Source organism: Dama dama, chromosome 5 (assembly GCF_033118175.1).
Source record: "Dama dama isolate Ldn47 chromosome 5, ASM3311817v1, whole genome shotgun sequence".
Taxonomy (NCBI): Eukaryota; Metazoa; Chordata; class Mammalia; order Artiodactyla; family Cervidae; genus Dama; species Dama dama.
In genome coordinates, this window is record NC_083685.1 from 115,876,829 (window position 1) to 115,902,897 (window position 26,069).

The 26,069-nt window shown below is 37.8% G+C and overlaps 1 protein-coding gene across 1 annotated transcript in view; it reads left to right on the forward strand.

The window, feature by feature from the left end:
• The window catches only part of EFCAB13 (EF-hand calcium binding domain 13), a 201,415-nt gene that overhangs the window by 5,911 nt on the left and 169,435 nt on the right, over positions 1–26,069 (forward strand). The window contains exons 3-7 of the mRNA XM_061140776.1: positions 3,155–3,315; positions 15,529–15,643; positions 17,631–17,752; positions 18,729–18,811; positions 23,449–23,592. Of these exons, the coding sequence (XP_060996759.1) occupies positions 3,155–3,315; positions 15,529–15,643; positions 17,631–17,752; positions 18,729–18,811; positions 23,449–23,592 (625 nt within the window). The remainder of the gene's footprint in view (positions 1–3,154; positions 3,316–15,528; positions 15,644–17,630; positions 17,753–18,728; positions 18,812–23,448; positions 23,593–26,069) is intronic.

The window sequence follows — 26,069 nt, forward strand, 5'->3', positions numbered from 1 at the left end:
AGGACTAGGCAAAAAAATTTTTTTCTTTTAAGTTTTATTTTATTATTTAAAATTTTTATTGTGTATTGGAGTATAGTTGATTGATGTTCTATTTGTTTCAGGTGCACAACAAAGTAATTAAAAGAATGTTCTTTTATTGAGAGTGTAAACAAGGCTAGGTGCTAGAGGTAAAGAATCCACCTGCCAATGCAGGAGAATTGGGTTTGATCCCTGGGTTGGGAAGGGGATCCCTGGAGAAGGAAATGGCAGCCTTCTCCAGTATTCTTTCCTGGAAAATTACATGGACAGAGGAACCTGGCAGGCTACAGTCTATGTAGTTGGACACTACTGAGTGAGCACGAAGAAGGCTAGGAAGCATTGGTTATGGGGAAGTGGGGAGTAGCATGATCAGATAAAGAGATCAGAGAAAGAGGCCAGCCTGTTCTCTAGAGGGGCTGCCTGCTCACTGGCTCAGGGTGGTGGTGGTGATGTTCATTTGCTCAGTTGTATCCTACTCTTTGTGACCCCATAGACTGCAGCATGCCAGGCTTCCTTCACCATCTCCCAGAGCTTGTTCGAACTCATGTCCATTGAGTCGGTGATGCCATCCAGCCATCTCATCCTCTGTCGAGATGGCTCAGGGTGAGGGTAGGCCAAAGTTCTGAGGCTTGGAGGATTAACCAAACCTTGCTTAGTAAGTGTTTTGTCCTGATAAATAGGTGTGGATAAGACAGTTCAGCTAATCATTTATGAAGCAAAGAAAGGAAAATTTGAAGATGTTTGGCCATGTCATAGGTAAACATGAGGGGTATGTGGTAAGTCTTATCTAAATCATTTGAGGAAGGGTGGTTCTTTGCAGCCAGCTGTTATCTAGAACACAAAAGAGTGAGGGAATTCTTTTAAATTTCACTGTTTTTTCAGAAGCACAAGGCTCAGGTGAAATTTAACATTGTCAATTGAGAGTCTTAATCTTTTAAATTTATTGTTTTAGTGGATCTGGTGCCACCATATAAGACATGTACCTGTGCAGTAATCCAAAATGTAACTTCAGAACTTCTTGCTAATTACTGAAGGCTGGATTTGTCTAGACCTTTAGGCTCAGATGGTAAAGAATCTGCCTGTAATGTGGGAGACATTACATTCAATCTTTGGGTAGGGAAGATCCCCTGGAGAAGGAAATGGCAACCCACTCCAGTATTCTGGAGAATTCCATGGATAAGGAGCCTGGTGGGCTACAGTACAGTCCATGTGGTCGAAAAGAGTCGGACACAACTGAGTGACTAACACTTCATTTTGGCTAATTACTGAGACATGTAATGTATACATTGTTGATGGTTCCCTTATAAACTGATTTTGAAGATAAATTCTTAAATATTAAAAAATTAACAATATCAAAATATACCAGTTTATTTCCTTAAGCTATATACCTTGTATTTTACAAATGGTTCACCTTTAACAGTAAAGTTTTAGAGATTCTTTTCTTCCTCTGTTAAAGTTTCTACTCACTATCTCTTTCTGTTCATCTGAACTTTGATAACAGATTTTTGTTCCCCTCTGTCTTAAAGATTTTTTTTTTAAGTCAGTTAATTTCTGGCTATGCTGGGTCTTCATTGCTGCATGAGGGCTTCCTCTAGTTGTGGCGAGCAGGGGCTACTCTCTAGTTGTGGTGTGCAGGTTTCTCATTACGGTGCTTTTGTTGTGGAGCATGGGCTCTAGGCGCTCAGGCTCAGTAGTTGTAGCACGTGGGCTCTAGAGTATGGAGGCTTCAGTAGTTGTGGCACACAGGCTTAGTTGCCCCGTGGTGTATGGTATCTTCCCAGACCAGAGATTGAAACCATGTCCCCTGCACTGGCAGGCAGAACCCATGTCCCCGCACTGAACCACCAGGGAAGTGCTAGAATTGATTCTTGATGTTGTACATTCTATGGGGCTGGACAAATATGTGATGACATGTAGCCACTATTAAAATGTTACATAGAATATTAATAGTTTCACTGCCCTAAAATCCTCTGTGCTTTGCCTATTTATCTCTTCTCACCCTACCTACTCCCACCAGCAACCACTGATCTTTTCATTGTCCCCAAAGTTTTTCCTTTTCCAGAATGTCATATAGTTGGATCATACAGTATGCAGCTTTTACAGATTGGCTGCTTTCACAATGTAGAACTATACATTTAAGATTCCGCCATGTCTTTTCATGGCTTGATAGCTCATTTCTTTTTAGCACTGAATAGTATTCCATGATCTGAATGTATCACAGTTTGATCTACTGAAGAACATCTTAGTTTTTTACAAGTTTTGGCCATTATGAACAAAGCTATAAATGTCTGTGTTCAGGTTTTTGTGTGGATATACGTCTTTGAATCCTCAGGGTAAATATGGAAAGGTGCAATTGCTGAATTGTATGGTAAGAATATGTTTAGTTTTGTAAGACACTGTCAAATTGTCTTTCAAAATAGCTATGCCATTTTACATTCCCACCAGTAATGAATGGGAGTTCCTCTTGCTTCACATTCTTGTCATCACTTGGTATTGCCTATGTTTTTGATTTTGGCCATTCTAAGAGATGTGCAGTGCTATCTTGATGTTTCAATTTGTGATTCCCTAATGACGTGATGTTGAACATCTTTTCATGTGCTTGTTTGCCATCTGTACATCTTCTTTGGTGAGGTGTCTGTTAAGATCTTTTGCCTATTTTTTAATTGGGTTGTTCTTTTTCTTGTTGAGCTTTAAGAGTTCTTTGTATAGTTTTGAATATACAAAATAAACATACTTTGAATACAGTCTCTTATCAGATATGTCTTATGCAAATATTTTCTCCCAGCTTATGGGTTGTCCTTTCATCCTCTTGACAGTGTCTTTTGCAAAGCAAAAGTTTTAATTAACAAAGTTAAGTTTAATGGTGCCATAAGAACTAGATTCAGTGAGTGTTAGATATATTCATGAACGCTGCACATTTGTAGCTGCATAGTGCGCTAAGGAAAGTTGGAGTCATTTAGAATATATACCTAATTCAAATTAATGCATTAAGTAGCTCTTTTCAACAAAATTCTTTTTGGTAGCACCATTTTGGAGAGAGTATTGATCTAGAGTGAATGATTTGACTCAGAATGTCATATTTAATTTATGTATGCAAAGAGAACATGGCTGACAGTGGTTTTTGATTGCTCTCCAGGGGGAAGAAAATACTGATTCATCAGATGATGACTGTAATTCTTTTGCATCTGACTTATTATCAAGAGATATTGACAGCAAAAAGTACATCAGGTTTTCTAAAAGAACAGAGAAGAGAATTTCACCTGAAATTAGGGGTTTGAGCCCAAACCACACAAAAAAGTAAGTTGAACTGTGAACTTGCTTAATTGAATTATAAACTTTTGCCAGTTTAAGAGAATCAAAAATGTAACTCATGTGTTCTCGTAATGTACTAAGTATAGAGGATCATGCATATTGTGACTATTCTTTTAGGAGCATGGTTTTAATTCCTAAATAACGTCTCATATTTTTCTCACTTCTCTCACAGCCATGTGGAGGCCTATAAGCTATCATAGTTTCCCAGTAATGAGGCCATTATCCATGTATCTGTCTGGACTTTTTTTTTTTTGACAAAATTGTAATTTATTTAAATATATGATGTCGTGATTTAATATATGTATACATTATGAAATGATTATCCCCATTGAATTAGTTAACACAGTCATCACCTCACATATTTACTACATCATCATCATCATCATCATTATTATTATTTTGGTGAGAACAGAAGTTCTGATCTCAGCAAATTTTAGTTATACAGTACAGGATTACTATCTAGTTACCTTGTGACTTTTCTTTTTAAAATAATGTATAAGTCACATAGCATTTGTCTTTCTCTGTTTGAATTATTTCACTTTGCATAATACCATCAAGGTCCATCCATGTTATTTCCTTCTTTCTCATGGCTAAATAGTATTCCATTGTTTATATTTACCACATCTTCTTTATTTGGAGAAGGAAATGGCAATCCACTCCAGTATTCTTGCCTGGAGAATTTCAAGGATGGAGGAGCCTGGTGGGCTACAGTCCATGGGATCTCAAAGAGTCTTACATGACTGTGCAACTAACTTTCACTTTCACTTTTCTTTAACTATTAATCTGTTGACAGACATTTATATAGTTTTCACATCTTGGCTACTGTGGATAATACTGCAATGAACATGGGAGTGCATATATCTCTTGGAGATCTTGTTTTCATTTCTTTTGGATATATACCCAGAAATAGAATTTTTTTTTAATTTTTAAAAAAATTTTTAATTTTTTTCATTTATTTTTATTAGCTGGAGGCTAATTACTTTACAATATTGTAGTGATTTTTGCCATACATTGACATGAATCAGCCATGGATTTACATGTGTTCCCCATCCCGATCTCCTTCCCACCTCCCTCCCCATCCCATCCCTCTGGGTCTTCCCAGTGCACCAGCCGTCAGCACTTGTCTCGTACATCCAACCTGGGCTGGTGATCTGTTTCACCTTTGATAGTATATTTGTTTCAATGCTATTCTCTCAGAACATCCCACCCTCACCTTCTCCCACAGAGTCCAAAAGTCTGTTCTATACATCTGTGTCTCTTTTTCTGTCTTGCATATGGGGCTATCGTTACCATCTTTTTAAATTCCATATATATGCGTTAGTATACTGTATTGGTCTTTATCTTTCTGGCTTACTTCACTCTGTATAATGGGCTCCAGTTTCATCCATCTCATTAGAACTGATTCAAATGAATTCTTTTTAATGGCTGAGTAATATTTCATTGTGTGTATGTACCACAGCTTTCTTATCCATTCGTCTGCTGATGGGCATCTAGGTTGCTTCCATGTCCTGGCTATTATAAACAGTGCTGTGATGAACATTGGGGTGCACGTGTCTCTTTCAGATCTGGTTTCCTCGGTGTGTATGCCCAGGAGTGGGATTGCTGGGTCATATGGCAGTTCTATTTCCAGTTTTTTAAGGAATCTCCACACTGTTCTCCTTAGTGGCTGTACTAGTTTGCATTCCCACCAACAGTGTAAGAGGGTTCCCTTTTCTCCACACCCTCTCCAGCATTAATTGCTTGTAGACTTTTGGATAGCAGCCATCCTGACTGGCGTGTAATGGTACCTCATTGTGGTTTTGATTTGCATTTCTCTGATAATGAGTGATGTTGAGCATCTTTTCATGTGTTTGTTAGCCATCTGTATGTCTTCTTTGGAGAAATGTCTGTTCAGTTCTTTGGCCCATTTTTTGATTGGGTCATTTATTTTTCTGGAATTGAGCTACAGGAGTTGCTTGTATATTTTTGAGATTAATCCTTTGTCTGTTGCTTCGTTTGCTATTATTTTCTCCCAATCTGAGGGCTGTCTTTTCACCTTGCTTATAGTTTCCTTTGTTGTGCAAAAGCTTGTAAGTTTCATTAGGTCCCATTTGTTTATTTTTGCTTTTATTTCCAGTATTCTGGGAGGTGGGTATAGAGGATCCTGCTGTGATTTATGTCGGAGAGTGTTTTGCTGATGTTCTCCTCTAGGAGTTTTATAGTTTCTGGTCTTACATGTAGATCTTTAATCCATTTTGAGTTTATTTTTGTGTATGGTGTTAGAAAGTGTTCTAGTTTCATTCTTTTACAAGTGGTTGACCAGTTTTCCCAGCACCACTTGTTAAAGAGGTTGTTTTTTTTCCATTGTATATCCTTGCCTCCTTTGTCGAAGATAAGGTGTCCATAGGTTCGTGGATTTATCTCTGGGCTTTCTATTTTGTTCCATTGATCTATATTTCTGTCTTTGTGCCAGTACCATACTGTCTTGATGACTGTGGCTTTGTAGTAGAGCCTGAAGTCAGGCAGGTTGATTCCTCCAGCTCCATTCTTCTTTCTCAAGATTATATTGGCTATTTGAGTTTTTTGTATTTTCATACAACTTGTGAAATTATTTGTTCTAGTTCTGTGAAAAATACCGTTGGTAGCTTGATAGGGATTGCATTGAATCTATAGATTGCTTTGGTAGTCATTTTCACAATATTGATTCTTCCAATCCATGAACACGGTATATTTCTCCATCTGTTTGTGTCCTCTTTGATTTCTTTCATCAGGGTTTTGTAGTTTTCTATATATAGGTCTTTTGTTTCTTTAGGTAGATATACTCCTAAGTATTTTATTCTTTTTGTTGCAATGGTGAATGGTATTGTTTCCTTAATTTCTCTTTCTGTTTTTTCATTGTTAGTATATAGGAATGCAAGGGATTTCTGTGTGTTAATTTTATATCCTACAACATTACTGTATTCATTGATTAGCTCTAGTAATTTTCTGGTAGAGTCTTTAGGGTTTTCTATGTAGAGGATCATGTCGTCTGCAAACAGTGAGAGTTTTACTTCTTGTTTTCCTATCTGGATTCCTTTTATTTCTTTTTCTGTTCTGATTGCTGTGGCCAACACTTCCAACACTATGTTGAATAGTAGTGGTGAGAATGGGCACCCTTGTCTTGTTCCTGACTTTCAGGGAAATGCTTTCAATTTTTCACCATTGAGGATAATGTTTGCTGTGGGTTTGTCATATATAGCTTTTATTGTGGGAATGCAAACTAGTACAGCCACTATGGAGAACAGTGTGGAGATTCCTTAAAAAACTGGAAATAGAACTGCCATATGACCCAGCAATCCCACTCCTGGGCTACACACCGAGGAAACCAGATCTGAAAGAGACACATGTACCCCAATGTTCATCGCAGCACTGTTTATAATTGCCAGACATGGAAGTAACCTAGATGCCCATCAGCAGACGAATGGATAAGAAAGCTGTGGTACATACACACAATGAAATATTACTCAGCCATTAAAAAGAATTCATTTGAATCAGTTCTAATGAGATGGATGAAACTGGAGCCCATTATGCAGAGTGAAGTAAGCCAGAAAGATAAAGACCAATACAGTATACTAACGCAAGTATATGGAATTTAAAAAGATGGTAACGATAGCCCTATATGCAAGACAGAAAAAGAGACACAGATGTATAGAACAGACTTTGGGACTCTGTGGGAGAAGGCGAGGGTAGGATGATCTGAGAGAACAGCATCGAAACAAATATACTATCAAGTGTGAAACAGATTGGCAGTCCAGGTTGGATGCATGAGACAAGTGCTCAGGGCTGGTGCACTGGGATGACCCAGAGGGATGGGATAGGGAGGGAGGTGGGAGGGGGATTCAGGATGGGAAACACATGTAAATCCATGGCTGATTCATGTCAATGTATGGCAAAAACCACTACAATATTGTAAACTAATTAGCCTCCAACTAATAAAAATAAATGGAAAAATATATATATACAAAAAAAAAGCTTTTATTATGTTGAGATATCTTCCTCCTATGTCTGCTTTCTGGAGAGTTTTTATCATAAAGGGATGTTGAATTTTGTCAAAGGCTTTTTCTGCATCTATTGAGATAATCATATGGTTTTTATCTTTCAATTTGTTAGTCTGGTGTATTACATTGATTGATTTGTGGATATTAAAGAATCCTTGCATTCCTGGGATAAAGCCCACTTGGTCATGATGTATGATCTTCTTAATATGTTGTTGGATTCTGTTTGCTAGAATTTTGTTAAGGATTTTTGCATCTATGTTCATCAGTGATATTGGCCTGTAGTTTTCTTTTTTGGTGGCATCTTTGTCTGGTTTTGGAATTAGGGTGATGGTGGCCTCATAGAATGAGTTTGGAAGTTTGCCTTCTTCTGCAATTTTCTGGAAGAGTTTGAGTAAGATAGGTGTTAGCTCTTCTCTAAATTTTTGGTAGAATTCAGCTGTGAAGCCATCTGTCCTGGGCTTTTGTTTGCAGGAAGATTTCTGATTACAGTTTTGATTTCCGTGCTTGTGATGGGTCTGTTAAGATCTTCTGTTTCTTCCTGGTTCAGTTTTGGAAAGTTATACTTTTCTAAGAATTTGTCCATTTCTTCCAGGTTGTCCATTTTATTGGCATAGAGCTGCTGGTAGTAGTCTCTTACGATCCTTTGTATTTCAGAGTTGTCTGTTGTGATCTCTCCATTTTCATTTCTAATTTTGTTGATTTGGTTCTTCTCCCTTTGTTTCTTAATGAGTCTGGCTAATGGTTTGTCAATTTTATTTACCTTTTCAAAAAGGTAGCTTTGTTGATTTTTGCTATGGTCTCTTTTGTTTCTTTTGCGTTTATTTCTGCCCTAATTTTTAAGATTTCTTTCCTTCTACTAACCCTGGGGTTCTTCATTTCTTCTTTCTCTAGTTGCTTTTTGGTGTAGAGTTAGGTTATTTATTTGACTTTTTTCTTGTTTCTTGAGGTAAGCCTGTATTGCTATGAACCTTCCCCTTAGCACTGCTTTTACAGTGTCCCATAGGTTTTGGGTTGTGTTTTCATTTTCACTCGTTTCTATGCATATTTTGATTTCTTTTTTGATTTCTTCTATGATTTGTTGGTTATTCAGAAGCGTGTTATTTAGCCTCCATATGTTGGAATTTTTAATTCCTGTAATTTTTTTCCCTGTAATTGAGATCTAATCTTACTGCACTGTGGTCAGAAAAGATGACTGGAATGATTTCAATTTTTTTGAATGTACCAAGGCTAGATTTTTATGGCCTAGGATGTGATCTATTCTGGAGAAGGTTCCGTGTGCACTTGAGAAAAAGGTGAAATTGATTGTTTTGAGGTGAAGTGTCCTATAGATATCAACTAGGTCTAGATGGACCATTGTGTCATTTAAAGTTTGTGTTTCCTTGTTAATTTTCTGTTTAGTTGATCTGTCCATAGGTGTGAGTGGGGTATTAAAGTCTCCCACTACTTTTGTGTTATTGTTAATTTCCCCCTTCATTCTTGTTAGCATTTGCCTTACATATTGCAGTGCTCCTATGTTGGGTGCATATATATTTCTAATTGTTATATCTTCTTCTTGGATTGATCCTTTGATCATTATGTAGTGTCCTTCTTTGTCTCTTTTCACAGCCTTTATTTTGAAGTCTATTTTATCTGATGTAAGTATTGTGACTCCTGCTTTCTTTTGGTCTCTGTTTGCGTGAAATATTTTTTTCCAGCCCTTCACTTTCAGTCTTGTGTGTCTCTTGCTTTGAGGTGGGTCTCTTGTAGACAGCATATATAGGGGGTCTTGCTTTTGTATCCATTCAGCCAGTCTTTGTCTTTTGGTTGGGGCATTCAACCCATTTACATTTAAGGTAATTATTGATAAGAATGGTCCCGTTGCCATTTGCTTTGTTGTTTTGGGTTCACGTTCATACAACCTTTCTGTGTTTCCTGTCTAGAGAAAATCCTTTAGCATTTGTTGAAGAGCTGGTTTGGTGGTGCTGAATTCTCTCAACTTTTACTTGTCTGTAAAGCTTTTGAATTCTCCTTCATATCTGAATGACATCCTTGTTGGGTACAGTAATCTGGGTTGTAGGTTATTCTCTTTCATTACTTTAAGTATGTCCTGCCATTCCCTTCTGGCCTGAAGAGTTTCTATTGAAAGATCAGCTGTTATCCTTATGGGAATCGCCTTGTGTGTTATTTGTTGTTTCTCCCTTGCTGCTTTTAATATTTGTTCTTTGTGTTTGATCTTTGTTAATTTGACTAATATAGCCAGTTGGTCAGAAGCACAGGTGAAAAATGGGACTGCAGTTGATATCTGAGGTAGGGTGGGGCAGTCTTGTGGAACTGAGCCCTTACCCTGTGGAATCTGAAAGTATCTCCAGGTACTTTGAATCAGGATTGAGTTAACTTATAGGACACCCATCTGGTGTCACAGAGAATTGCTTGGTGGGTGCAAACCCCACACACATTTGGGGTCAGATGTGAGTGTGATTGTAGTGTGGGAATAAAGGAGAAACAGAAGGAACACTGATTTTTCCCTACATAGTTGTGTATCACATTTATTGATTTTCCTATCTTGAACCATGCTTGTGTCCTGGGAATAAATCCCACTTGATCATGGTATCTGATCTTTTTAATGTACAGTTGAATGTGGTTTACAGATACTTTGTTGAGAGTTTTTGCATCTGTGTTCATCAGGAATATTAGCCTGATATTCTTTTCTTGTAGTGTCCTTGTCTGGCTCTGATATTGGTAATGCATGCTCCGTCGCTTCAGTCGTGTCCGACTCTGTGACCCCATGGACTGTAGCCTGCCAGGCTCCTCTGTCCATGGGCTTTTCCAAGCAAGAATACTGGAGTGGGTTGTCATGCCTTTCTCCAGGGAATCTTCCCTGACCTAGGGATCGAATCCACGTCTCCAGCTTCTCCTGCATTGCAGATGGATTCTTTACCACTGAGCCACTGGGGAAGCCCATTAGTAATGCTGTCTTCATAAAATGAGTTTGAATGTGTTCCGTTCCCTCCTCTTCAGTTTTTGGAAAGAGTTTGAGAAGAACTGGCATCAATTCTTCTTTAAATCTTTAGTAGAATGCACAAGCAAAGCTAACTGATTCTCGACTTTGTTGAAAGGTTTTTGATTACTGATTTAATATCTTTACTAATAATTGGTCTGTTCAGATTTTGTACTTCATAATTCAATCTTGGTAGGCTGTATTATTTTAGGAATTTCTTTCTTCTAGATTATCAAATTTATTGATATATAATTGTTCATAGTAGTTTCTTATGATCTTTACTATTTCTCTGTTATCAGTTGTAATACCTCCTTTTTTATTTCTTATTTCACTTATTTGAGTTTATCTCTCAGCACCCCCACCCCATTTTTTTTTTTGATGTCACAGTTTACATCTTTTTATATTATATATCTATAAGCAAATTGTTGTGGTTATAGTTATTATTAATACTTTTGTCTTTTAACATTTATACTAAAGTTGTATGTGATTTACCTCCACCATTACAATAGTGGTACACCATTATACACCTCGGATTTCCCAGGTGGCTCAATGGTAAAGAATCCACTTGCCAGTGTAGGAGATGCAGGAGACCTGGGTTCAGTCCCTGGGTTGGGAAGATTCCCTGGAGGAGGAAATGGCAACCCACTCCATTATTCTTGCCTGGAGCATCCCATGGACAGGAGTCTGGCGCGCTACAGTCCATAGGGTTTCAAAGAGTCAGACGTGAATGAGTGACTGAAAGAAGTCAGAAAGTGAAGTCACTCAGTCATGTCCGACTCTTTGTGACCCCATGGACTGTAGCCCACCAGGCTCCTCTGTCCATGGGATTTTCCGGGCAAGAGTACTGGAGTGGGTTGCCATTTCCTTCTACAGGGGATCTTCCTGACCCAGGGATTGAACCCAGGTCTCCTGCACTGTAGGCAGATGCTTTACGGTCTGAGCCACCAGGGAAGATGAGTGACTGAGTACATCACAATATTAGAGTATTCTGAATTTGACTCTCTCTCTCTCTCTCTCTCTCTCTCTCTCTCTATATATATATATATATATATATATATATATGTTTATTTATTTATTTACCTTTACCAGTAAAATTTTTATTTTCAAATGTTTTCTTGGTACTAATTAGCATACTTTCTTATTAGCTTGCAGAACTCCCTTTAACATTTCTTATAAGGTCAGTCTAGTGATGATGAACTCCTTCAGCTTTTGTTTGCCTATAAAATTCTTTACCTCTCCTTCAGTTCTAAATACAACTTTATGGGGTAGAGTATTCTTTTTTTTTTCTTTCAGCACTTTGAATATTTCATCTCTCTCCCTCCTGGCCTGCAAGATTCCTGCTGACAAATTGGCTGATAATCATGTGGGAGTTTCTACTATTCCATTGAGTTAGAGGAAAAAGATGAGACAATCATTTCTAGGCCACCACATTAAGGGGCTTCCCAGGTGCTGCTAGTGGTAAAGAATCTACCTGCCAATACAGGAGACCTAAGAGATGCGGGTTCAATCTCTGGGCCAGGATGGTCCCCTGGAGGAGGACATGGCAACCCACTCCAGTATTTTTGCCTGGAGAATCCCATGGACAGAAAAGCCTGGTGGCCTACAGTCTGTAGGGTCGCAAAGAGTCAGATGTGACTGAGGTGATCTAGCATGCGCGCAGCACACCATAATAAAGCTTGTTACCTAGGAAGAAATGGAATGTAGTAGTAGTGCTTCTTTCCTTTCTTTCATTAGTATTGTTTAAAATGGTTAATACCTGGGGAGACACAATGCACCTAAGGAATGCAATATGAAACAAATGTTTTTAGTTATTTGTCATTTATATCAAATCATTCCTATTCCCTAAAATATTTGAGTTATCTTGTAATTAAAAGAACACAGTTACACTTTTAAAAATGATAAAACATAAAAGGTGATGTAATGAGGTAGAAGTCATAATTATTCTAGAAATATGAAAATCAGTTTCAGTACGGATATATGGAAGGGAATGGGGGATGTAAAGCAGCAATATGCTGTAGGTTGTGATTAATTTATGTGTCATGAAATCAAGAGGTAGCTACTAGTAGTTTTCTAAAAAGAAATTAGCATAGAATCAAAGACATTATAGTGCTTTTCATATAATAAGGATAAGTATTCTTTTGTGAAATTGTTTTATTTCTGTCTCTCTTTGTATATGGGTGTTACATCTCAATAGAAAATGTACTCTGGGACACAGTCAAAGTAAAGTCATTGCCTTGTGAGGGGAGGACTGTTGAGGGGACTGACCGCAGGGCATCTTCAGTGGGGATAAGAGCAAGCTAATAGGGCTCTCAGGGTAGAAGTTTAGGGATTGGATTTAAAGGGGTATAATGTCAAAAGGGGGCTTCCCGGGTGGTGCAGTGTAAAGAATCTGCCTGCCAATGCAGGAGATTCAGGAGACATCAGTTTGATCCCTGGGTCTGGAAGATCCTTTGGAGGAGGGAATGGCAACCCACTTCAGTATTCTTGCCTGGAAAATTGCTTGGACAGAGGAGCCTGATGGGCTGTAGTCCATGGGGTCACAAAGAGTCTGACACAATTGGGCAACTGAGCTTGCTCTCAATGTCAAAAGATCAAGGTACCTACTAAGAAAGGGGAGTAGGCTGCATGATAAAAATTTCCTTTATTTCACAGTTTTGCTTAGTGCTAAGTTTATCTAAAGATGTTGTAGATTCAATCTAGTCATTTTTCTATGTATCACCTAAGCAGCCCTTGCATAGGAGATTACTCTAAAAGGAAGGAATCATTTCTGCTAAAGAGTTTTTAGTTTTACATACAAGGAAGAATAAGGTGTTACTTCTGAAGTACTAGATTACAGCCCAGTTGATATGAGTTCTGGGTAGAAACAGCCTACAAGGTATTGCCATAGCGATTCTCAATTTATTCTCTGTGTTAGAATCTAGTATCTTTAGAAAACAAAAACCTAGTATCTTTAAAAAATTCCAAATATCAGCTCAGTCTCCAAAATAATTAAAATCACAACATTGGGGGATTGGACACAGGCATCAGAATTTTTTGAAGCTCTCAGGTGATGCCATTGTGCAGACAAGTTTGGAATCTAGTTTATCTTAGAATCATTCTTAGTCTACAAGATCCCAGAGCACAAAATAATTTTAGGGTTGTCCTTGAAATTTAGATCTACTTTGGGTTACTTAAAGCAAAGTATGAAATTTCCAAAAGCTCTTCTTTTTCAAATTCGATCTACTTTGGATTACTTAAAGCAAAGTATGAAATTTCCAAAAGCTCTTCTTTTTCAAATTCATTTCAGGGTTATTTTATTGATCTCACTATTGTATAGTTTGTGGAGTATATATTTGTGTTACAAAAGTCCTTGACAGTTCAATAAGAGGAGGGGGGAAAGAGGCATAAACAGAGAAAACCAAGAAATAAGAAAGCAGAGTAATTGCTAAAAAATAGTTCAGAATCTAGCTTGGACTTTAAAATACCATTTCTTATGGAAAGGAACCATTTCTTTGGAGAAATGTGTGATAGCAGTTCTGGGAAAGGAAGTGTACAAATGAGCTTGGAGCATCTTGTCTTCCAGAAATGAGGAAACTAACAAAGACTGCTACCAGAGATGAATCAAGAGCCCACTTGAAAAGCCTCTCACCCCTTCCCAACCCACATTAGAAAATTAGAGCATCAATAAGGGTAAAATTGCATGGAATTAAAGTGAATTTAATATATTTAAATTAGTGTGTTCACAATGATATAAAAATCATTTTGTCATTGTTGAAGGTTCAGTTCAGTCACTCAGTTGTGTCCGACTCTTTGTGACCCCATGGACTGCAGCACACCAGGCCTCCCTGTCCATCACCAACTCCCGGAGTTTACTCAAACTCATGTCCATTGAGTTGGTGATACCATCCAACCATCTCATCCTCTTTTTTCCCCTTCTCCTCCTGCCTTCAATCTTTCCCAACATCAAGGTCTTTGCAAATGAGTCAGTTTTTCTCATCAGGTGGCCAAGGTATTGGAGTTTCATCTTCAGCATCAAGTCCTTCCAATGAACACTCAGGACTGATCTCATTTAGGATGGACTGGTTGGATCTCCTTGCAGTCCAAGGGACTCTCAAGAGTCTTCTCCAACATCATAGTTCAAAAGCATCAATTCTTCAGCTCTCAGCTTTCTTTATAGTCCAACTCTCACATCCATACATGACTACTGGAAAAACTATAGCCTTGACTAGATGGACCTTTGTTGGCAAAGTAATGTCTCTGCTTTTTAATGTTGAAGGTTACAGGTGAGCAAAGTCACTGTTATGGAAAGTGATAAATAAGGGAAAAACAGTGAATGATCTTGCCTTTCTGAACTGTACCAAAGGGTAAGCAAATAGTACGTGAGAGAAAGTTTCTGTTTATGGAAATATTTTAGCTAATAAGTGAAGAAGGAATGATATTAGATTTAGAATGTAACCATTTTGTGGTCCCTGATGATTTACTGCAGATAGTTATTAGTAGCTGCTAATATCACAAATAGAGAGTTACCTGGACCTTATATGCTTCCTGATGGGAAAATACCATCACCTATATAACCCCTTCCAACTACCCTCTAAAAAAGTAGAATATTAATCACATTGAGTCTTTAAACTCCTACAATCTTGGCAATAAAATCAGCAAAATCTAGACTGTGAAAAATCTTTAAGACAGCTGGCAATAATGATGATAATGATAATAAAAGACATGGGGGAAGAACCTATAGGTGGAAAAAGATCTAAAAGACATGTCAGCCAACTGTAATGTGGGGACCTTATTGAATCCCAATGTAAAGTGTTAAAAAATTTTGACACTTATGAGACAATTGGAAATTTGAATACAGGTTCAGGTGTATTTGATGATATTAAGACATTATTGGGGATTTTTGGTTTCATAACTGTGTTTTAAATGTTTTTAAAAGAAAAAACACCTTGAAGAAATGCATATAAAAATCCTATGGATGAAACAATGTGATACTGGAATTTGTTTTAAAGTAATAAGGAATGAGAGCAGGGATAAGAATATAGATGAAATAAGATTGTTCATTATTGAAGCTGGGTGATGGGTCATTACTGAAACATGGGGAGATCATCACATTAATCTGTCTACTTTTGTCTGTGTTTGAAAATTTCCATAAATAAATGACAAAAGAAGAAGAATCAAGAAAAAAAAATCAATTCAGGAATTACTCCAATTTTCTGTGTAATTTAGGTATGAGACGTCAATGTTCCTACTCGGAGAAGAAAAATCCTCTGACTTTTCAGGAGGAAAAAAAGGCAGGAGGAAGAAGAGTTTACAAGTACAATTTCATACTAGAAGAACTGAGGTAAATAAAGATTTGCAAATATTTTTGCTTTGCTTTCAAATATTTTCTTTAGCCCTCAAATAATCCATTACATTTTAGTCCAAGTATTGAAATGTCATAATCTTAAATATTTCTTCTTCTTCCAGCTCCTTTACCCTATTCCTCCTACACCTTCTCTTTCTACTCTAACTCCTTTAAAAATATCAATAGAACATGGAACCTTTCAAGAAGAATATTAATTGTTCCCCTTCTTTATCCATCAGACCAGCATTTTTTATTATTATGCTCTCTGTTAACGTTTCTGCTGTTGTAGCAGCGACTCTGGCATTCCTTGGCATTTGGCAGCATAAGTTCAATCTTGGCCTTCATGTTGCTCTTCATATGGCCTTCTCCCCCGTGTCTGTAGTTCAGACTTTTCTCTTATAAGCACATTATTGTGTATTTCATCTTGAGGTCTTTAACTTGAGATTACACTGTAAAGACCATTTCTGCAAATAAGGTCACATTCACATTTTCCAGGGATTAGGATATAGACATCTCTTAGTGGGGTTATGAAACCTACTACATTCACTGTATGATATATTTAAGTATATATTCCTTTGTTTCGATATTTGTTTGCTTCCTGAGGCTGAGCAAATTTGGAAAACTCAGCAGTGGCTACAGGAATTTGGTGATGGACAGGGAGGCCTGCCGTGCTGTGGTCCATGGGGTTGCGAAGAGTCAAACATGACTGAGTGACTGAACTGAACTGAGGCTGAGAACACATGTCTTCAACTCTGGAAAACGCGAATCCATTATCTTTAGACTATTTTCCCTCCTCCAATCTCTTTATTCTGTTCTTCTGTATCTTCTGTTAGATGTGTGTTAGACCTTATCATTTTGTTTTCTGTGTTTTTTAACATTGCTTCATATTTTTGATTTTTTTCTATTTTGTTCTGAGTAATTTCTCCCATCTACTTTCTTGTTTACTTTTCTTTTTTCCAGCCAAATATAATCTGCAGTTTAACCTATCTACTGAAATTTTAATGTCTATACATTTTACTTTTTGAAGTTTTATTTAGTTCTTAAATTTTGCCTTATATTATTTGCTTATGTCCCATAATTATTGTAGAATTGATATCTGATAAATCTAGATATGAAGTCATTGGGAGATTGAAATCTTCTGTTTGTTGTTTTGTTTGATTCTCACTCATTAACTCATATTCCTGTCAATCTTGTATGGTTTGAGAGTCCTCTCTGGATCCTGCATGGTCTTTACAAGTTAGCGCTCCAGTGAATTCCTTGGAGGTCCAGTGATTAGTAATTGGGCTTACACTGCAGTGTGCCTGAGATTCAAATCCTCTTTGGGGAACTAAGATCCTGCAACCTGAACAGTGCAGCCAAAAAAAAAAAAAAAAAAAAGGTCAAGGCTCTAGGTTCCTTCCATAGAGCCATGTGAAATTGAAGACACCTAGAATTCAGTTCTTATTTTCTAAAGTGACATTTTTCTATCTGCCTAAGCTGTTTGTCATTTTTGAACTATGTTTATACATGCAGTGTTATTTTTATCAATGTTTATGGTAGTTTTCTTAACCATAAGAATAATTTAAAGCACACTTACCTGTATTATTTAAATAACTGTGTTGATTCTTCACATTACTTTACTTATATAGTCAAAACTTGTATATGTAGCCTAGAGTTTGATAGTCTTGTCTTCACTATACCATAGATTTGCTATCTTTTGTAAAATACATTACTATAAATTGACACAGCATTAATTATGAGATGATGTTGCATACTTAAGAAAAATGTGGCTTTGTCAAAGAATATGATGTAGTTTATTTAAAATTTTAGTATTATAAGCTGTAATTTAATTACAAAAAGTAATTTTATATTAGAAGTATAGTAATTGGGTATAGGTATGATTGGAGCCTAGGTATGATTAATTATGTTTTAAGGGATTTATTGTTCAAGAATGCCAGTTTACCAATGTGATCTGAGACACAGATGTTCTTGCATTTGGCTCTAGGTTGCTCCTTTGTCTGTGAAGGAGAAGATGACTAGAAAAGAAAGCTCTTTATGCAAGTTGCCAAGTCAGTACAGCATTCACAAGACTTTGTCACCTCTTGATAAGTCTTCCTCAGTTATTCGGTATTTAAATCATTGTATTTTTTTAAAATATTGGATTCAGATTTGGGATTTTTCTACAACATTCATTTCTCCCTTCTACAGAAAGTAGACCAAATAGTTTGTGCTAACTAAGACTGCTCTTAGGAAGGATGGTGTGGCACTAAGAGCCCTGCATGTGGAATTGAAAGGCTTAGAGTTGAGTCCTGATGGACTTCACATGCTGGTTTACACTCTTAAAGAATTCACTTTGTATTTCTGGGCCTCAGTTTCCACATCTGTATAAGAATCTTGTACTAGATGGACTCTTAATATTTTTTCCAACACCAACATCCTGTGATTTCCATGTTATGGAATCAGATGAATCATCTTTTTAAGATGTTTTTATCAACAGGTTTTGGGATCTGAGGTTCTTTGACTGTTTAAAGATATTCTTATTTATCTTATAATGTTGTTGCTGTTAAATTGTGTCCGACTGTATTGTGACCCCATGGATTGCAGCCCACCAGGCTTCTCTGTCCTTGGAATTTCCTAGGCAAGAATACTGGATTGGTTTGCCATTTCCTTCTCCAGGAGATCTTCCCCACCCAGGGATCGAACTTGCATTTCCTGTGTCTCCTGCATTACGGGCAGATTCTTTACCTGCTGAGCCACCCGGGAAATCTTATAATAACTTTCTATAAAATTTGCTGTAAGTTGAATTAGGAATAGGAAAAAGTGGACCACAGTCAAGAGATATTACATATTGACTAGGGTAAATCTGCTCCATAGAGATATACCTAAAAGAAATAAGTGAGGATTCTAGGGTGCAGAATATGTAATAACTTATTATCACCTGGACAGTTTTTAAAGAAAGGTTCTTATGGAGTGTAAGAGATGAGAATTTCAGGCTAAATTTTAATGGCAAAATATTATATATCACAAAGTGATATAAAAGTTTTGTGGGTTTTTTGTTTTATTTTTGTTTTCTTGCTTTCTGATATGGCTATTTCTTTGACAGGAAAGATGAAAAACTTTCTAATCTTTACCAGACACTATATGATGAAGTACCTGAAGGATGCTGTTACTCAGAAGAATTAAGCGGTAATAATAGGTTTCAGAATTTCTTGAATAAATTTCCTGATTATGTGTTCTGTGTTCTCAAAGAGACAATTTAAGTTATTTCTTTCCAAGTTTGATGACTTTCTAAAGGGGTAGGTTTCTTTGCTTGATAGTTTTTTTTTTTTTTCTTTCAGTATTTTGAGTATATCATCACATTCTCTCCTGGTCTGAAAAGTTTCTGTTGAAAAATTTGCCAGTGGCCTTACGGGATTCTCTTGTCTCTTTTCTCTCCTTGCTTTCAAAGTTCTTTCTTTGTTTTTGACTTTTGACAGTTTAATTATAAAGTGTCTTTGTGTAACCTTATTTGGGTTCAAACTATTTTGGGATCCTTTAGGCCTCTTGGATTTGAATGTCCATTTATCTTCCCAAGTTTGGGATGTTTTCAGCCATTGTTGTTTTAAAATATATTTTCTGTTTCTTTCTCTTTGTCTTCTCTTCCTGGAATTCCTGTAATGCAGATATTGTTTCTTTTGTTTGTATCCTGTAAGTCCTATAGGATCTCTCTGCTCTTTTTTCCTTTTTTCGCCTGGGTAATTTTAAATATTCTTTCTTTTAGATTCTTTCTTCTATGTGGTTCAGTTTGTTTTTAAAGCTATTTAATTTTCCTGTTCAATTCACTGTATTTTTCAGTTCTAGGATTTCTTCTTATTTTTTTTTCTTTAATATTTTCTGCTTCTTTCTTGAGCTTCTTGTTTTTTGGCTGACAGTTAATAGATTTCCATTTCTTTAGGGCCAGTTATTGAAACTTTATTAGTTTTCTTTGGTAGTGTCACATTTATGTAATTTTTCATTATCTTTGATTCCTTATGTTGGCATCTACATTTGAGTAAGTGACCTCCTTTTCCAGATATTACTGGTTTGCTTTAGCAGAGACAGTTTTTCACCAGTCAGCTTAGTTTCTGTTTCTGGATGTGTTAACTGGTAATGTCCTTGGGAAGGTGGGTCTTGCTATCAGAGTCTCTTTTAGGGCTAGGCCACAGCTCATGTTCTAAGATTGGGGAGGGGATGCACTGGTTGAGAAGAGCTGGCTGGAACTGCTGGTTTGTCCCCTAAATGAAGCTACAGGAAAGGTTCTGTGTTGCTTGGGTTCTCTGGTCAATCAGGACCGGGTTCTATACTCACTAGTAGGCAGGGCTATGAATTAACTTTTGAGCTTTGCAGGGCAATAGAACTGGTCCCAAAGGAATGAACGGCTTTTTGTTTGGAAATCTGAATCAGGCTAGACAGCACTGAGTTTCCTAGTTAGATACCCCAGTTTTGCTCTGTAGACAGAGAAAACCCTGGGCTGGGCTGTCTGTTCAACTGTTACTGTAAAGAGGGCTATAGGATGGGTTATACAGCTCCCCGTGTGCTCTGGTTAAGTCCCCTGGTTGGGCAGGCTAAAGGGCTGTGTTCAACAGTGTGTGGGACTATAAATTAGTTTCCTTGTTGAGCAAGGCACCATACAGGCCCTAAGACCTGCAAGGTTTGTTTGGGTATCAAGTTGGGCAGAAATATGCACCAAGTTCCCTGGTCTACTGATCTACCATCCTGTCTGCAGACAGGTAGGGCCAGCAGTGGGCCTATCTCAAGTGCCATTGTAATTGGAGTTGCAAGATGGTATATAGAGATTCTCAGGAGTTATGGTTAAGTTTCTCGGTCAAATTGGACTGGAGCCTTTATTCAGTTTTCAGTGGGGCTATAAATTACCTTTCCTGCCTGGTTGGGACTGAAGGACAGGTCCCCAGGGCTGGTAAAGCTCTTCATTTGGGAATCAAATCAGACAGATCTCTGCACCAAACTCCCTGGACAGATAAAGCCACCATCTTGGCTTTGCAGATGCAGAGTTGCTGGTTGGGTTTTCTGCTCAAATGCCAATGTAATAGAGGCTTCAGGGTGGCCTACTGAGATTCCCAGGAGCTCTGTTTAGGATTCCTAGTTAATAGGATTGGAGTTTATATTCAGCAGAACAGGCTCCAAGGCTGATAAGACTCTTATTTGGGGAGCTAATCAGGTAGGTCTGTGCATCCTGGCCAGATGCAGTTGCTGGCTTGTTTCTACAAGCAGACAGACCCACTAGTCAGGCTATCTGCTCAGGTACTGCTGGACCAAGTCATTTCCCAGGTGTTCAGGCCAGGCTTCCTGGTCACGCAGGGCCAGAAGCTCCATTCAGCAGTGCACTGGGCTGTGAATTACTTCCTCTCTCTGGGTAAGCAGGAGAACCAGCTCCAAGGCTGGAAAGGCTTTTTGTTTGTGGTCTTGACTCAAGCAGACCTGTGCCCCAAGTTCCCTGGCTAAAGCAGGGCACTGACTTTTTCTGTGGATGACCAGTTCTGCTTGCTGGACTCTCTGTTCGAGGATTGCTGGACTGCATAGCTTCATGGGTGTTTGGGTCAGGCTTTCTGGTCAGGCAGAACCAGGAGCTACAACTCAGCATTAGATGGAGATATGAATTAGCTCCCTTGTTTAGATGGAGTATTAGAACTGACCCCAAGTAGCTTTCCAGGTATTCTGGTTAGTCTTTCTGGAGAGGCAGAGCCACATATCTTTAGTGTCTTTAAAGACATCTTTAGTGTCCAAGTGGTTGATTCATGTAATACTCATACAATGCTTTTTAAAACTAATTATTACTTCAATTTCTCTCACCAACCCTGATGTCCACAATTTGATCATTGTTATAATGTTGAAACCTCAGACTTGTTCTTGTTCTTGTCTTCTTCTCTGCTCACAGTCTCTTATACTTGTAGTTCTTCTTATTTTACAATTTTATTTCATAGACTGCCTCATTTGGTGCCCCTGTGAATATATGATTTCCAGCCTGAGCTGCCTTTAGCACCAGTTGGTATCCCCTTTTGTTTTGATCAGATCCCTCTCCTGTTTCTTCCTGTACTTATTTCACATCTTCATTGCTCTCTTCAAATCTTCAATCCTATCACCTAGTCCTTCAATTCTTAAAAGATGACATTGCTTTTTCATAGAGAGTTAATAAAGACTGTTTGGCAGAATCTTCCTGAACTCCTTGACTATAAATGAAATCTATAGCCTTCTGTATTGTCTCATTGAGAAAGAGTCGCTTTCACAAGACAGATCCTTTCACTTCTCTCTTTTTCAATTTTATTTTCTTCTGCTTCCTTAGGGACGATGCTTTGTCAGCTTTATACTCTTTCAGAGAAGCTTATTGAAAGAGCTGTTTTCATTAATTACTGTTTACTTCCTACTGTTGTTTTGCCCAGTTGTGTCTGACTCTTTGCAACCCCATGGACTGCAGCATGCCAGGCCTCCCTGTCCTTCACCATCTCCCGAAGTTTGCCCAAGTTCATGACCATGGCATTGGTTATTACTTCATCCAGGTTGAAGTAATGGAACTGGATGCCATGATGTTAGTTTTTTTTACTATTTAGTTTTAAGCCAACTCTTTTACTCTCCTCCTTCACCCTCATCAAGAGGCTCTTTAGTTCCTCTTTGCTTTCTGCCATTGAGTGGTATCATCTGCATATCTGAAGTTGTTGATGTTTCTCCTGCCTATCTTGATTCCAGCTTGTAACTCATCCAGCCCAGGATTTCTCATGATGTACTTAGCTTATAGTTAAATAAACAGCAGACAGTTCTGTCATAGTCCTTTCTCAGTTTGGAACCAGTTTGTTGTTCCATGTCCAGTTCTGACTGTTGCTTCTTGATCTGCATACAAATTTCTCAGGAGACAGATAAAGTAGTGTGGTATCCCCATCTCTTTAAAAGCTTTCCACAGTTTGTTATGATCCACACAGTCAAAGGCTTTAGCACCGTCAATGAAAAAGAGGTAGATGTTTTTCTGGAATTCCCTTGCCAAAATGTTGGCAATTTGCTCTCTGGTTCCTCTGCCTTTTCTAAACCCACCTTGGACATCTGGAAGTTCTTGCTTCACGTCATGCTGAAGCCTAGCATGCAAGATTTTAAGCATGATGTTACTACCACAGGAGATGAGTGCAAATGTCTAAAGGTTTGAACATTCTTTAGTACTGCTTTAGTATTTACTTCCTACTTCACTGAAATCTGGTTTCCACCTCCAATACTTTAGTGAAACTTCTATTAGTAAAGTCATTAGTGTCTTTTTAAAAGTCTTTTCCTGGTATTTATCCTTGTTATTTGTTGCCTCTTTTTCTGAAAACAAGGTGAATTCAACCCAATTTAGTTCAGTAGACATTTTTTGAGAATCTCTTCTGAAGTAGATTCTGGGACTTGAAGAATGAAAAATCTTGCCCTCTATTAGCTGACAGTTTAACTGAAGGATAGTGACATGCAAGTAATCAGAATACCAAGAGCTTTGACTGATACACACACAAGTTATAAGGAAGCGGAGAAGGGTTTAACACGCTCAGGATAAGTTGTGGAAGCCTTTGCTTATGTGAACCTTGTGTGAGTTTTCTGATAGTTTCTGAGAATTCTTTAGAAACTCATAGGCTTAGAGGTCACTGGCTCTAGACAAACCCAAGTAAGTAAGAAGATTGATGTTAAAGCAAAGAGTTGGAACACAAAGATTTGTTCCTCTTTTTCTTTAGTGATTGTCCCCCACCTGCACCTCAGCCCCGACCCCGGAGAGGATGGGGAGAATAAATGATTATTCCCTTGAATTAATTAACTGTTTTGTTATGTGTACTCAGCACTTCAGAAAGCCTGTAAAATATTTAGTAAAATTCGAGGTGGTAAGATTTATGTGAATGATCTGCCAATGATCCATCGCATCTTGAAGATCTCTATAAGTGACACAGAAATGCGAAAGGCACTGAAGACTATTGATATTGATGGTAAGTTTTTGTGTTTTCATTATTAGTTTAGGGGGTCTACAGTCATGGACATAAGTTAGATGTTGTTGTTGTTCTGTCACTCAGTCGTGTCCAACTCTGCGACCCCATGGACTGCAGCACACCAGGCTTCCCTGTCTTTCACCATATCCCAGAGTTTGCTCAAACTCATGTCCATTGAGTCAGTGATGCCATCCAACCATCTCGTCCTCTGTCATCCCCTTCTCCTCCTGCCTTCAATCTTTCCCAGCCTTAGGGTCTTTTCTAATGAGCTGGCTCTTCGTATCAGGTGGCAAAAGTATTGGAATTTCAGCATCAGTCCTTCAAGGAATATTCAGGACTGACTTCCTTTATGATTGACTGGTTTGATCTCCTTGTAGTCCAAGGGACTCTCAAGAGTCTTCTCCAGCACCACAGTTTAAAGGCATCAATTCTTCGGCATTCAGCCTTCTTCTCAACTCTCACATCCATACATGACTATTGGAAAAGCCATAGCTTTGACTGTATGGGCCTTTGTCAGCAAAGTAATGTCTCTGCTTTTTAATACACTACCTAGGTTTGCCATGGTCAGATTAATTACAAATGATAGAAAAGCTAAACTTTAAAATGTTATAAAAAAGTCTGTGCACATTTACAATAATGATGTTAAAAAATTGGGCCTCAGATACACATGACTGAATTGATTGATTACTAGGTTGGGTTATGACATGCTGTCATCAACATTTGATATTTTTAGACTTTTAATTTTTGCTAATTGCCTTAGTATGAAATGGTGTGGGATAGGAAAATTTCTTAAAGCAAAAAATGTTTGAGATTAATATATTTGATATATTTAATTATATTAAAATTCATTGCCTGGGTTGGGAAGAGCTCCTGGAGGAGGGCATGGCAACTCACTCCAATGTTCTTGCTTGGAGAATCCCATGGACAGAGAAGCCTGGTAGGCTACAGTTCATTGGGTCGCAAAGAGTTGGATATGACTGAAGCAACTTAGCACACACATTTAAAAAGACACCTGAAAGTGAAAAGACAGGTTACAAACTTGGAGATATTTGCAGTTCACACAGTTGACAAATGAGTAGTTTACAAAATGTGTAAAGAATTCATACAAATAGATAACAAATAAGGAAATAGAAAAGAGGGCGAAACACATGGACAAGTATTTCACATAAAATATAACACTTATAGTCAATAATTATGTATAAATAGGTTCAACGTCACTCTTGTTCAAGGACATAAAAATAAAATCCTAATAAATTACACTTTAAGTAGCTAGAGAAATTGGACATGACTGGACTATTGAACAACAGCAGAAACCTAGAAAAATATATATTTTTGCACTCAATGTTTGATACTTGAATCAAAGAAGTAGATAATAGAGAACACATTACTTTTACAGACCATTCAAAGCTTGTTATTAAGGGAGCCACAGGTCATAATGGCCATTATCAAAAAGTGCATAAACAATAAATGCTGGATAAGATGTGGAAAAAAGGGAATCCTCCTACACCATTGATGGGAATGTAAATTGGTACAATCACTATGGAGAACAGTATGGAGGGTCCTTAAAAACTAAAAATAGAACTACCACATGACTGCTCTTGTGTGTAGACTATGGTATTCTACTGTCAGTTAATTCTAGTCACATTTTTAGTTTGTACTTTTATCTTATATGCTTAGTGAATCTGCTGATAAATTTGCTAATGGAGTCCTTTTCTTTCTTTTTCTGAATCATTTCTTATAGTTAATGGAATGCTGGATTTTTCAGATTTCCTTAAGGCTGTGAATGATGTCTGCTATTTGGTCTCTCAGAATCCAGGTAAAAAGATTTTCTTCAGAATTATAGAAGAAAATTATTTTTGATAGTAACTGATTTTAGGGTGGGGTGGTTTATATGAATTTATGTTTTTTTCAGAATTTCTTAACTCCTTTTTGTCCTAGTAGTCCAGGTTGAGAAAAATTAGACATGGGCTATTCTATAAAAGGCACTAAAAAACCTGGATCACTGCCATGGTATCCTGATTTTCTGTCGTCAATCTCCACTTTTTCCTGTACACAACTACAAGACCAATTTTCTTAAAACACAATTTTTTTCATGTCATTACCTCAAAAATTTAGCTGCTCTTCTTAGTCCAAACTCTTATGCTTCGGGTCCTCACTTCTTCATAATTTTGCTTGCTGCTCTTCCTTTCTCCATAAATCTTGCCCAGGCAAGAACCCCATGCTCCAGTTCAGTTCAGTCACTTAGTTGTGTCTGACTCTTTGCGACCCCATGGACTGCAGCACTCCAGGCTTCCCTGTCCATAACCAACTCCCGGGGCTTACTCAAACTCATGTCCATGGAGTTGGTGATGCCATCCAACAGTCTCATCCTCTGTCGTCCCCTTCTCCTCCTGCCTTCAATGTTTCCCAGCATCAGGGTCTTTTCTGATGAACCAGCTCTTCACATCAGGTGGCCAAAGTTTTGGAGTTTCAGCTTC